A 15,795-nucleotide genomic window follows, 5' to 3' on the forward strand; every position below is an offset into this window, starting at 1 on the left:
ACTTTTGTGTGGAAAATTTGTATTCTATAGCGTATATATTTACCCCTGAAGGACGTAGACCCGAGAAGTTGATAGTATATCTAAGAGGTGGTTGGCCTTCAAATTGATACCAATTACATTGTCTTATGAACTCGGATGTGGGAGTTACACATAAGTATTTACAGATGCTTACGTATTCAGATACTATTTAGTAAATCATAACCACACTGGAGGGCGTAATTATAGCGCTGATCGCTTTCAAAATTTCCATGAGGTTCCAGTTATGTTCAAGGACAACGCCTATAATTTTCGGTGATGATCAGATAATAAATTTGGGATGAGTCGATTTATAGGCGACAATTATAAGCCGAACATCACAACACAGCCCACCGTGAAGGGAATATGGACAAGTAATTAGAAGGACTGTACTGAATACTAGTAACATTCGAAAATATGTCAGTTTAAGGAAGATGAGCTATTGACCTCTAATCGAGCAAGAGGGTGCAACTATCACGAAAAATTGCAAATGCTCGTAATATACATCAGCAGAAAGTTAGATATCCGTGGTAGTTGTATAGGGTATCGTATGATCTGATACTGCTCCGCTCACTGGTTTTTCATTACGGAAGCACACTTACGAGGGTATATATCCTTGGATATACTATTCCTTGAATCCTGAACCTTTAGGAAGAGGTTATGTCTATTTGTTTGCGAAACTCTTTTTATTTTACTTCAAAGCTGTTTATATATGTTTGGAGGTTAATATCAAGCTGAAACACCCAAAGAAGCGGTATATTTTCTTTAGCGAAGGCAAACATAGCGTTTTCCAATACATTTGTATAAACAATCCGATACTTTACTTCATAAATCTAGTAAATGTATCGAACTCCATAAAAAGAAAAATAGCCCAATATAATTATTGACCCTTCTCCATGCTTTCCAGTACCCTTGCAATACTGTGCCATGAGACTTTAATTTTTGGACTTTCTCATGGTAATTTTTTGCATGTCTGATTCTTTAATATTTAACTTTAATTCATCCGAGAGCATAATATTATCCACTGAATCAGATTCCAATTAATATGAACATTTGCGATTCTTTTCTGAAATAAAAGAACTTTCTTGATAGCTTCCGGGCATGTAGACCTTCTCCCAAAGCTCGTCCACGCTATGTTCTTGAGGTTATATCCAACAATAATCGTTGAACTCTTAAATTAATATTTTTTACTGCTATTACAATTTGTTGATTATTTGTAGTAGTTCTTTTTATGCCTCCCTCCGTGCTGAACTGTCACTACTGATATAGTTGCATAAAATCAACTGGAATATGGAATATTTCTCCGAAATCATTTTCTGTGATAAATTATTTGCACAATCTCTTGTAATTAGTTGTTTTATCGGAGTATTGTATTGGTTTCTGGTCATTTTTATATTTTTTGGTAGTAAGTCAAAATTGAAAACCAGACTCATGATCTATACGATTCGAAATAGGTGTGAAAACCAAAAAATAATAATTATAACGGTAAAAAAACTGAAATTTTAGCGATCATCTGTTTGTACAATAGAGTTGCTTTAGTTTTGTCTAAGCAAAAATTGAGACAATTCCCTTATCCATAATTTATTATTCTGTTTTTTAAAAGTGTATAAAGTACCCGTTTTAAACTGTATAAAGTACCATTTTATGTGCAAAATTGCAAGGTTATATCCTAAATTTTGCAATCGGCATTGTGATATACAGCAGACATACGGACCGTTGTTCTTAAATTTTATTAAATTTGATTTTATTCCTTAGCCATGTGACAACGAGTTGTCGTGTATGTTCCAGAATTAAATAATTGAAATAAATTGATACAACGTGATATATCTTAAAATAAACATAGCTAAAATGACAACAACAACAAGAACACTTGTTCAATAAAAACAGAAACAAAAACATTGTCGCCTATCTTTGATTTTGAAATTCTAAAAATACTCGATTTAATTTTAAAACTCAATAGAAATGTTGAAATAATTTATTTAAGTTTTTTTATATCCCTCCCCAATAAAAACAAAAGAAAACATCAATCAGTATCTAAAATAAAATCATACCACTACAACTACACAACAATCAACCTAAATCATTCCCCTGGTGGTGGCGGTGATGATGAACCAATTCCCCCATGACCAGTGCCAATGAATAGTGAAAGTCCATTATTTTACGTTGATTTAAATTAGTCTTTTTGATAGGTGGTTAGTAACTTGGCTTGGTAGCCAACCACCACATAAAAACAACAACAACAACAAGTAGAAAAGAAACCTAACAATTTGTAACACTGCTAACAATTTGCATTACATTTCCTCCCCGTAAGCAAAAAAAAAAAAAAAAAAAAACTCAAAAGGTGTTATTTTTAAAAAAATGCGGAAAGATCTGACACTGAACCAAATATAAATTGACTGTGAACAGACGAGATGATACCTTTCGAAAAATTTCGCATTCTATTTATTTCCCCTCTAGTTCAGGTGTACGATATCTGGGGAGAAGGGGGGCTGCTGGGTTTCAGTGTGTAATGATGTTACTTTGCAAATGTCTAAGATCAGCTGCTTTTTTGCAGATATTTTTGTAATTCGTCACAATATTTTGTTGGTGAAATCGTACGACGGATTGATGGCCACTGAGTGGTGGTGATACATTGTTTGGTTTGTAATGATTTTTGATTTGGTTTTTTTATTGTAATTTCTGGCCAAATGGTTGTTGGTGTGGTTTTTGTTGTAGGGATGTATGACTCGTACTTTTTACTACATCATAGATAGGCATTTTTCGAAAATAAGCAACAGAAGAAATAAGAACATTAGACAGATATTCGAGAATAATGAGCATTAATTTTTTTTTTTAAATAATTACACATTGAAGCAAAGACAATAACAAAAGACGCAAAAACACAGGGGCGTAGTTAAATAATAATGACGAGTAACATTAACTACATTGAGTAACATTAACTACTACTTCTTTAGTATCTTTGATATTTTTTTTGTAAGATAAAGTGCAAGAAATATTTGTTATCCTCGAAAGTCTGTTCCTTGCCTAAAGACAAACATTGATCCGATTGCAGAATATCCTCCTCCACACTTTGTTTCGATGTACGGTGTACATTGCACAGGTCCAGCCTAAAATTGTTGGCATTTTGATTATTTTACGCTTTTTTTCCTATTGCAATAGCATCGATTCCTTACCAAAAGGAATCGATTTTAGTCCAGGATTACATGCATCGCCCACATAACGGTACCATCCCTTTTAATGACAATTTCCATAAAAATGGGGGCCAAAATTTAATATTTCTGGAGTAAAAATGGCATAGGGCTGGTTTTCTTTTTATGGAGTTCGATCTATTTATGAGATTTCTGAAGTTATGGATCGTATTGTTTATACAAATGTGTAAAACGCTATGGTTACCTTGGCTGAGCAATATTCACATTTACTATAACCTCAAACATACACCGAAACGTGCCAAAAATTTGTTTTTCTATCAGACCTATCAAATATAAAAAAATCAAAAACAAATTCAGAAGCAAACAAACATAACCTCTTCACAAAGGTTTAGTTGGATGCGAGGAATAGTCTATCCAAGAATCAAATTGAACATCTTATAAATGTATGTTATACTGTCGATTGCTTTAGTCGCTTTAGTTTTGACCAAGCAAAAATTGGGTCAATTTAATTTCCCGTAGATTATTTTTAATTTCAAAGTAACTTTTGTGTTTATATGTTTTTTAAAGTGAATAAATTACCTTTTTATTTCTGAAAAATGCACTACAACTTTATTTTTAAAACCAGTGAGCGGAACATTAAAGTCGGACGGGGCCGACCATACGATACCCTACAAAATACCACGGAACTTTAACTTTCTGTGGATTTTTATACCCTTCACCACACTGTGGTACAGGGTATTATGTCTTTGTGCATATGTTTGTAACAGGCAAAAGGAAACGAGATAGACACATGGTTCCTTTTGAGAATATGCATAGAATCACTTTCTAAGTCGATTTATGCATGTCCGTCCGTCCGTCCGTCCGTCTGTCTGTCCATGTATTTTTGTGAGCAAAGTACAGGTCGCATTTATGATCCGAATTGGATGAAATTTGGCACAGCTCATTTGTTTGGCCCAAGGACGAACCCTATTGAAATTGGGAAAAATCGGTTCAGATTTAGATATAGCTTATATATATATATATATATATATATATAACCGATTTAATGTAAACGGTCCCTATATATCTTTCGATTTGCACGAAATTTGGTACAGCTTAATCATTTAGGTCTAGAATGACGTCTGCCAAGTTTCGTGAAAATCGGTCAAGATTTAGATATAGCTCCCATATATAGTTTCGTCCGATTTCATGTAAATGGTGCCCCAAAGTCCCTATATATCTTCCGATTTGCACGAAATTTGGCATAACGTATTGAATTAAGCCTAGAGTGATGTCTGCCAAGTTTCGAGAAAATCGGTCCAGATTTAGATATAGCTCCCATATATAGTTTCGTCCGATTTTATGTAAATGGTGCACCAAAGTCCCTATATATCCTTCGATTTGCACTAAATTTGGCACAACGTACTGAATTGAGCCTAGAGTGATGTCTGCCTTGTTTCGTGAAAATCGGCCTAGATTTAGATATAGCTCCCTTTTATTATAGATTGATTTTAAGTAATTGACGCACCAAGGAATTTTGTGATGCGGCCTCTGGAGCTACCAGAAAATCAGACAAAAATATTTTTTTTTTTGGCCCATTTCATCTTCTAAATATTAACCGACCTTTAAAAAAAAACAAATGCGGCCTGTATCGTGTTTACAAATTATAATGGACAGACGGACGGACACACATGTCTAGATTAACTCAGCTAGTCGAGATATGACAACCGGTATACTTAATGGTGGATCTGGGACCAATATTTCGCGGCGTTACAAACTCTTGGGGCTACACAAAGATATAATACCATGACAACATAGTTGTGTAGGGCACATGAAGGTACAGTACATCTATTAAGTTTGTAATTTAGTTGCTTCACTTTTGGCCATCAATGTATGTATATTCTTGATTAAAATAAAAATGTATGTCGATTTACGCATGTACGGATTTTGGGCACCGGTTTTAACTGAATTGACTGTAATTTGGTATTCAAATCTGATTACCAAAAACTATCGGTATTTTGAGAATTAAAAACATATTTTTCTCGCTTCTTTTTGGTATGTTCATGGTGCTCCTAGGAGAGGGAGCACCTCATTCTTTTTTTGCACTGGTACTTTGAAAAGCCTAGAATTTAAAGGAATGTCTGGAAGACTGTACAGAAGTCGTCCCACTATCACCAGAAGTTCTATGAAGTCCTTAAGTAATTTAGCCAATATGACATTTAACCAAATGTCTTCTTTGTATATATGTTGTCTTGTAAATATACCTCCTATTCCAAGAATTAAAATATTTGCATTTTGAGAAAACCAACAGACAATCTGTAGACCAGCAAAAGGTTACTGTCAATGGAAAATCTTATATCTGCAGAAGTCGGAAGTCTGTGAAGTGTTCTGTCTGTCGCATAAGAAAACACAGATCATAATCTAAAGATAGAATTCCTTCCCCTCATAACTCTGTGGAAATTCTTCTCGTATAGGCCTAAACTTAAATGAAAATTATGACAACATTTGACATTCGCATAAATTAATTTTTGCAAAAACAATTGGACATTCAAAAATATACCAACCCCGACGAAACGCCACTGAACCACAACAGCAGATTGCTAGTTAGCATTAGTTTTGGCATGATCCGTACAATAACAATGCGCTAGGAGCTGTCCGCTCAGCATAGCCATCGGCCGCAACAACAATACTACGGCAATACAGCAAATAAAAAGGAACAAATAAAAATTGATACATCTGTATGTAAAATAATAATAAGAACAACAACAGCAGCAATCAGATCATTAAAAACGATGCCGCAAATTCGGCATCTGCCGCAACCGCAGCAACAGCGGCAGCTGATGTTGAATGAAGAAAGAAAATGAGACACAATTGCAAAAAATAATGAAAAAATAGCGAAACGAAGTAAAAAACGAAAAAAATGCTTGTTTATTCGGATTTGTGTTTTTAAAATTAGTACTTGGGCAGCTTTCAATACGATCAAGACGTTTTTCTCTCTTCAACAATCAAAAATCAAAGAACTGAACGTTTCAATTACAACAACCATATTTTTTGCAACAACTAGTTAATAGTACTAGAGAAAAGTTATAATAACAAGAACAAACTTGAAACTATCAAAAAAAGAAAAACCCGAAGAACAGGAGTGCGAAGTTTTTGTAACGGAAAATTCGAAATATATTTAAATTTGTTTCCAATTTTCGAAGTCACAACAAACTTTCGTTTTGGTGAAGTGTCGAGTGCGCGAGTAACGAGGAAGTCAGGAGAAGACTAAGAAGCAGAATAATGAGCCCTAAGCTACATGAATTTGCAGTAGTACTCAAACGTGATGGTCAAAATACACCCTGGGGTATACGTCTAGTCGGTGGCAATGATCTGGATACACCATTGATAATAACACGGGTAATACAACAAAAGCAATACTAATTGGAAACAAAAAATTAAAGTGACATTGTGACCATGACATTTGTGTAGTTAAAAAAATATTTATTGTGAATTGCAAATTAACAAGTGACATTTATATGAATTCAAAACATATTGAAATTATTACAATGAACGTAAATTTTAAAAATATTAAATTTTATAAATTTAATACCAGCCAGTAATAATGATTTTTATAAGTTTTAAAGTAAAACACATATCTTTTAAATATAAAAAATTTTAAAAATATAAAAATTTTGTGAATTCGAAACTTTTATTATGCAATGTGATATATCGTTCATACGCCTAGTGGTACCCATCTGTAAAAATCAAAGTCATACCAACAACAACAAAATTGAAAACCCCAAAATCTAAATGAAAAATATCTAATTTATCGATTGTCATCGTTATCGTGTATTCGTCACTTTTCTTTTAAGGACATTTATTGCATTGTGTTTTGTGAGTGTATCGTCCACCAACGCCAAGCCATGCCACACTTCTTGCTGGGCACCAATTTATCAAAAATTTGTTTTAGTTCTTTTTTTGGGTTTTCAAAAAACTACAGATCATTTATTTGCCAAGTTTATTTACCACAATAAAAATAAGAAAAAAATTTAAAACAAAACAAAAAATAATAAAAAAGAAATTTCGAAAAAAACTGACGCTATTACAATACACAGATGATGAAGAAACAAAAAAAAAAGAGACGTTAATCGCCTAAACGATGCCAATTTGTGAATGAAAACAAACACCAAGTAGCCGTTCAAGAAACAAAAAAATGTGCCTCAATTTTGCCAAAAGCTGGCCGCCAAAAACTACGTTGCACAGCCAAATACTTTGTGATATTTGACTTGTTAGGATATATTAGTCGATATTTCCGATGGATGGACCTACACTCGTGGACAAAACTAAAGCAATTACAATTGCAAGGATAATAAATGCCGCATAACTTTTTCAAAAATAAAGATATCGTGTTGGCTTTTTTCAGTTTTGAATCGGGTACTTTATTCACTAAAACAAAAACAGAGCAGAGCCTGGACAAGATATAGAAACAAGTCTACATGCCCGAATACTATCGGAAACGCCTTTTATTTCTGAAAAATAGGAAAGCCGAGTGTCTTTCGCAAAAGCTCATACTCATTGGAAACCAACTTAATGGATAAATATTATGTTCTCGGATGACTTTAAGTTTAATATTAAAGGCACAGACATACAAAAAAATAATCTGAGAAGGTAAAAAATAAAAGAAACTCCCTTCAGCTTGACCATTGGAAATCTCTCGAAATCGCCTAATAAGACTACCTCAATTTCTATATTCAGCTTATTTTATTCACCAGGAATATATAATACCAATATTTCAGTCACTTCGGTTGGAAAATGCGGATACAATCTGCAAAATACCGAAAATCGGAAGGAACCTTTATAAAGGTGATATGTCAAAACATAGATCAGTAAAAGATGCATCCGATAAAGATATTTTTCAACCTACAAAAACTCAACATGTCAAATTGCAGACACTTCGGTGCAAAATTGTGGCAAAGACATTAAAAATAACGAAAATAGGGTAGGACCTTAATATAGAAGCTGTGTCAAAACATGGTCCTATATCGAAAAATTTCTGCCTAGATTTTAGTCAACCTCCAAAAACCCGTAATATTAAATTATATATTAAATTCATGGGTCTTTTTTCGAAGGCCTCAGTCATCTTTTCGTACAGTTCATAAGAGATTTGTTTGTATTAAAAAAACGGAGGCCTCAGCTCATGACTCATTTCTATTCGTATAGAAACAATCTGAGGCCTCGGTTTATGAGGCATTTTTTCGAATAGAAAAAAATCGGAGGCATCAGTTCATGTTCATGTTCCTGAGGCACTTTTTTCGTACAGAAAAAAATCGGAGGCCTCAGTTCCTGAGGCATTTTTTCGTACTAAAAAACACTACAGATGTAAAATGAAAGGGGTATAAGAATACATAAAAATGGGATAAATAAAAATTGGACATATTTAGAAACATTTTCCAGGATCTCAGTTGCGGTAGTCAAAATAAATCAACAAACTTTTTTTTCCAGTCGTTTGACATGAGTAGCTCTTAGAGGCCTACCAAAGATCCTTCGTTGACACGAACTTTTGTATAGCGTAGCGAATTGAGTAATGATCAAATGAAACGATTTTAATTTCGGCAGGGTCGAACCCTGTAAATTAACCTTTGACTGACAATTGTAGTTTCCAACCCCAAATGATTTGGGGAAGTACCTAAGGAAAAATTACGTGATTTTTGTATAGGGTATAAAACATAAATATGCCTATGTCAACAATATATTCCTAAGATATATTGTAACCGAATAAACATCAGAAATAGTAAATTGCACCCACTTTTAAGGGCAAATTTTCCTAAACTGAGGCTTTCAGAACAATGGACCGGATTGTCACGCAGGACGACTTCGACCAGAGGCTGCCTCATCAACTACAAATGCATGTGCGTGAAGTTTATGTTCATAATGGGAGCGGCATTATATTCCGGAATGTCCCCGCAGTCTCCCAAACCACAGTATACACGACATTTCAAAATACAAAATGCTGTTCAACGCCTCGCTAATGTATCGTTCCTGTAGGTTAACTGCGATGAATCCCGCAACAAAATCAGCGACATTTTTGAGCTTATAAGTCGAAGATGTAACATGGTCTCTGCGATCCATGTAACCAAGCTAACGGAGAACTGTAACTTGCATTCATTAATAGAGTACCTGACTTCATAACACCATACTTTTCTGAACCATGGGAAAGCTGATTGACAAGGGTGTAGCTAAAGCGGTGTAGCAGAGGGAATAAATACGAGTACAAATTTTGTACAGCGTATTAAATAGTCAAACAAGTCGTCCATTGATATTTCTTTTTTCAAACTTGTTGAATTTATTATTTGTTTGGCACAAATTCGGCTAATTTTTCTTTTTTTTTTTTTTTGTTTTTTAAGATTTTTGTTTGCTTATTCTTCTTTTGTAAATTGTTGCGATTTTCACAATGCAGACGTAGTAAGAAAATAACAACAAACCAAAAATGAAGAAGAAAAAGAAAACAAAAATGAAAAATATTCAAACAAATGGTGATGTATTGTTTTATGTGCTGTTTTCTTTTTACATTTTTATTTTATTTCTGTGTTATAAGTTGCCTGTTCGGCTGCCAGCCAATCGTCATGTAAACAACTTAAGAGAAGAAATCAAAACATTATTTTTTACAGGTATTTTTGGGGCTACACACACACACACCTATCTAGTAAAAATAAATACTTTTATATTGTGGCCATTGTTGTTTTTAAGTGCAACAATATTTTTTTGATGTTGTTCTTTTTTTCTCATTTCATCTTCCTAGTATAGATTTACAATCACAGGTCCAAGGTTTCGAAATGTTTGCTGTCGTTGATGCCATTGTTTGTTGTGCGCTTTTGAACAAACAATGTCAGATCAAATTTTTTAAATTATATATATTTTTCAAAAACTAAATGAAAAGCGAAAATGCAGATATCCTTGAGATAATGTCAAAGCTAATTACAACATTCAATCATGCACACAGAACGTAATTGAAATTAATGTACATATGAACGAGAATGTATGTACTCGTATTTGTATATTCAATTGATATGTTAAGTGATCGAAATACCAAATTGATGGGCTTTGAAAATATTATTTTGAGCGATTGGCGGCGTATTATTAAGGCAAAAAATATTCCATGAAAATGAAAAAATAAATAAAATGAAGTATTGAATATGAAATCAGTGGAACATTAGGTGTTATAAAAATATTCAAAATATAATGGAGGATAATCAAATAATATATTTTTTTTAATTCAAATTAAATCGCAATTTTTATGATGAATGATTCAATTTTTATTTCGTAATAAAAAGAAAGAAAGGAATGTGGTATATAATGAAATGATATTTTACAATCTGAACCATGAGGTGTACATTTAAAGTACCAAAAGTCGAGGCCTACAACAGACGCTCAAGTTGAAAAACCATACGAGGACCCATATTTCCCTTTTTCAATACCAAATATCAAACTCTATATTAAATAGTTCGAGATCTTTCGCAATTTCAGACAGACAGGAGAAAATCGACATCGAATTTTATCTGATCATGTATACATATACATATACTCCATGGGATCTCCGGTTAACATTTTCAGGTTTTGCTTAATATACATTCCACCTTACAGTGGAGGGTATAACAATAGAACCATACCCTTCTCAAAACATTCTCCTCGATAGACTCACAAATTCTATATTTGAGTTACCCTAACTTTAAATATCAATAAAAGATGGACTTAATGGACTTAAACCACTTTAAAAATAAACGACCCATATTGAGAAAATGTGCATTGTCTACTGATCAATTCCACCCAATTCCTACCTTTAAAATCAGCTCTCGGTAGCGCATTTTACCATTTACCGCAACAGTTTATTGAACCTCATTTTCGACGTTCAATGAACCCGACGGACCATCATTCACACCTACATTCACAAATTGTTCCGCACCCAAAAGGCAAAAAATTTGCTTTTGACGTAGCCTCCGGTGTGGAAATGAGTCTAATCAGTCAAAATGATTTTTCGATGGAATTCCAGATAAATTTCATACATTTCAAAGACATGGCGTTCTTGACGATCGAAAACTTGAGACTTGATAGACTTAAAACCCAAGACAAAAATGATGAGGAATAGATAAATTTTGGTTTTCTTGAACACTTTGGGTTATAACATTATCAGATGTTCTTGAGCGCCGATCCACATCACTGTCTTATCCCAAAAAGCATAAGTTTTGCTAACTGTGATTTTCACCATTTTTGAAATGAATTTTAATCTATTCGTTCGTTGTTTAAGCGCCTATCGCACATATCTAAAATTCCTCGAAAGATTTTTTTTATTAAATCTATAAAAACTTTTTTGACTAACTGTACGCAGGAAATGTTAATTTGTCTATAGGAAATTTTACAATCAACTAGAAATTAATAAAAATTTGTTCACAAAATTTCCCTCCTGCCATTAAATTCTCATCAGAGAGTGACTTCGCTATTTTTTTTTTTTTTGCCTTAGATGAAAACAAAAGCCAAATGAAAATTTGCCATGGCCAACGAAATCAATGGCGGCAAGACAAAATAAATCAAATTATAATTGCCCGAAACAAATTCTAAATAGACTTTTTTGTCCAATAAGACAATAAATACATTTCACAAAGAAACAAAGAATAATTATTTTAGATGAATTATTGAATTCATTTCAACAATGTTCGACGACAATTTTTGTGTTTAATGATTTTTAAATCGTTGGGACAAATTTAAAGTGCTGTCATTAATTTTGAAATTCCACAGTGGGAGAGAGGTGGCAAAAATAGAAAATTATGTATGTGACACAATATAAATAAAATAGGAAAATCAAGAACTTTTGACATGTGGGCAAAGATTTTTCAAATAACTCTGATATTTCACATGTATGAAAAATTAATTTCAAAATATGGAAAGTTTTACAATGGCAAATAACGAATTACTTAAGGGAACAAAGAAACGTGTCAAAATTTGGAACCGATTGGATTATTAGTTTCTGAGTTATCGTGCTTGCCATTCGTAAAAACACAGTTTCGAGAAAAAACGCGTTTAAAGTTTGAGAAGTACTTAAGTCGTCGTTAGATGCTGGCACAATGAATCTATATATGTATATCTATTATATATTCTATATCTTCGAACCATGTTGAGATTTTCACTTGAAAAATTATAGGGACATTTTTCAATTAGTGTATGTTCGAATCAAATCAAATTAATTTTTTTTGTTTTTTAAACTAAGAATGGAGATATCCCCTTAGGTTGTTCCGAACTTTTTATAAACTCCCCAGTCGGGACATTTATAATGATAATGATAAAATTAAAAAAAAAAACAACAGTGAGCGCAGCAGTATAGTCGGAAGGGGGCGAACAAGTTATACTCTACACAATTTCCACGAAAATCTAACTTTCTTTGGTTCTATATTCTGAGAATGGTCAATATTTCGCGATATTTGTACCCTCTTGACCGACTAGAGATCAGTAAATAATACTAATATTCAGTACAGCTTTCAATTGTGGCCTATATATCGACTGGAAAAACACAAAAAATTAAGTTTTCGGTCCACTTCATCCCAATATTATTATCTGATCATCACCGAAAATTACAGGGATTGATCATACCTGGATCCACAAGCTCTAGTGTGGTAATGGATTACTAAATAATATCCGAACATTTAAGTGCAACTGCCACATCCGAGTACATATGACAATATAATTGGTATCAATTTAAAGGTCAACCACTCCTCTTGGTCATTTTTCACACAAAAGTCAGGGTTCATTTGTGCCTTTAACCGACCGATCTTTATAAAAACATTCATGCTTATTCTTTGGCCCGATCCTCTTCTCTATATAAAATTTCGCGATGATAGAGCCATAATTGCGGTCTCTGTAGCGACCAGAAAAAAACTAAAAAGATAAGTATTTGGCCCATTTTAACCCCTAAATATTAACCCATCTTTTCCATTCTTCATTAGCCAGAGCCGATCCTACATGCAAACTGTCTTGAAGATTATTCCATAACTGTAGCCTGTATCGTATTTACAAATTATAATGGACAGACGGACGGACACACATGTCTAGATCGACTCAGCTAGTCTAGATATGATCGGTATACTTAAAGCTGGGTCTAGGACCAATATTTCGCGCCGTTAAAACTCTTGGGGCTTCACAAAGCTATAACATCCTGACAACATATTTGTGTAGGGTATAAATAGAGACAACAGGTATACATACTGAAAGTATGGGGACTATTAAATATTAAAACCATGAACAGGATTGTTGAAAAAATTTTGGGAAAATTTATTTTAATCAGAAGGAACATGGGATGTAAAATGTCGAAAATATGGCGGGACAAAACCCTGATCTGCTCCTGCAAAGATGTTTTCATCCTTCAACAACCCCCAATGTCAATGGAAAATTGCGACACGCACCTGTTCAAAATGAAAATAGGTCTTACATTGAACATTTTCTGCAAATATGTTTCACTCCCATTAAAATTCCGAAATGCCATACCACAGCCACAGGTATATCAAAACATTTAGCTGGGGCTTAAACTTTATATTGTGACCTATGTTACATTTTTGCAATATATCAGTGTACAAAAACCCGGAGTTCGAAATTACATCCGTTTTGATGCGAACAATAAGGATGTAATTATACTGAAAATTAAGCGGAAGTTTTATATATGGCATACATAGATGTATGTCATACATGCTTAAACTTTATATTGTGACCTATTTTGCATTTTTTGCTATATATCAGCCTCCAAAGCCCCGGAATTCGAAATTAGATCAATTTTGATGGGAACAAAAATGATCTATTATACTGAAAATGAAGGGGGATTTTTATATGGGAGCTTTGTTAAAACAGCTCCTCCAGAAAGCTGGAATGCCCAAATACATCCATTTCGTTTGAAAAATTCGGCTAAAGCCACAAAAATTTCGAACATTTGGCGCACAGTTTCAAAGCTACAATTTAAATATTTCGAAAAACAAACATAGCTACAAATTTTAAATCTTTGTGGGCACCAATGGGTTCCATCTTTTGCCCATATACAAAGTGTGGATCTATATACTTTTAAAATTTTTAAAATATGTTCCTTTGTGGGGAGTGTACCTAATGGGTAAAGTTTAGAGCAAATCGGGAACCCCATTCTTCACAATTTTGAACAGAGATATGCCGAATTTCGAATATTATTTGGACTATTTATATATAACTATAACTCTATTTATATTTTTATTAAAATTTCGATATAAATCGCCGAACATATATTTGATCTTTTTCAGAAATTGCTAGAATTGTCTGTAATCGAAATTTCTCTTCTATCTCGATGACAATTAATAAAAATTTACCATATTTGTTTAAAATTTGGATTCATTGTAAACTTTATTTGTGTAGTTGTCTTAAATACAAATATATGCCCCCTTCCTCTCGTTATTTCTAATCAAGTGACAATTTTATAAAAACATATATCTTTTTAACACTTTCACTGCACACACGCAATATTGTTACAAAAATAAAACTGATTGACCAAATTAATACAAGGTTAATGCGAATATCGAATGAATTGAACATAAACTACACATGAATGCGTCAATCTATGCGTAACCTTCTAAACAGTATAATAAATACGAAACAAAACAGCTGCATTAAAAATGTTTGACAAAACCACAAAAAAATATTTGTGATATATGACGATTATGTTTTCACTTACAAAAATAATAATAATGTTTTTTTTTCAACTCTGTATACACTTCTAGGTTCAGGTTGGCAGCCCCGCTTTCGGTGAAGTGCTACGTGGCGATATAATTGCTAAAATTGGAGAATATGATGCCAGAGATGTTAGCCATGCCGATGCTCAGATGTTATTCCGTACAGCTGGTAATGAAATAAGTTTGGTTGTGCACAGGTAAGAATGTCTCACAAAAAATTTTAATCAACATGCTAATGTATTTATTCCTACCCATAGGGACAGTAAAATTGCTTACACTCAGGGTTTAAGTGCTGATAATTCGAGACCAAATTCCTCATTACTTTCTACCAGTCCAGATTCAAATCAACCCCATAGGTATTGTGTTATCCATTTCTAATAGGAAAAAAATACAAAAAGTAAATTAAAATTTGTTTTATTTAAATTCCCATAGAGCCCCCTCACCTTTTCTACCCGGCCCCGGACAATATGAACATGCTTTGTCGGAACCCATCAATACGCTGCCACAAACAGTATTCCCCAAATTGAATCCATCCGGTGGTTATGTACCACCGTCTAGCACTTTTACACCAATGCCAACACGGGATCATCAACAGGATGTGGCTGAGGAACAGGCAACCATTGTGAATCAAGTGAGTTTCTAAATGCTTACCAACAACAACAATACCACCACAAGCACTACTACTATCCACCACCACCAAATATCATCCATTCAATTGCTATTTATCACCTGTTGCTAAAAATTTGCGCTTGGCTTTATTAACTGAAATAGTAGATACAAAATGCTTTAAATTTGTTTAAAATTGCTAATTTGTTGTTGTTCCTTTAGTTGTTGAAATTTTTAATAAAAAAAAACATTTTAGTAATTGTATTTATATACAAAAATTGGCCAATTTAAATTTTTTCATTAAAATGACGATAGGATCATTGATAATAATACAT

General features: G+C 33.3%; 1 protein-coding gene across 1 annotated transcript; it reads left to right on the top strand.

Annotated features, from left to right (window-relative positions):
- Positions 1–6,409: 6,409 nt before the first annotated feature.
- Positions 6,410–15,516, top strand: LOC133327136 (PDZ and LIM domain protein 3-like). The gene is made up of 4 exons (XM_061535709.1): positions 6,410–6,542; positions 14,903–15,051; positions 15,112–15,210; positions 15,287–15,516. Exons 1-4 carry the CDS (start codon positions 6,426–6,428, stop codon positions 15,495–15,497), a joined length of 576 nt encoding a protein of 191 aa, XP_061391693.1. The 5' UTR covers positions 6,410–6,425; the 3' UTR covers positions 15,498–15,516.
- The last annotated feature ends 279 nt before the right edge of the window (positions 15,517–15,795 follow it).

This window comes from Musca vetustissima, unplaced genomic scaffold (genome assembly GCF_032173495.1).
Source record: "Musca vetustissima isolate MV318-11 ecotype Yass unplaced genomic scaffold, APGP_CSIRO_Mvet_v1 utg46937, whole genome shotgun sequence".
NCBI classification, from domain to species: domain Eukaryota; kingdom Metazoa; phylum Arthropoda; class Insecta; order Diptera; family Muscidae; genus Musca; species Musca vetustissima.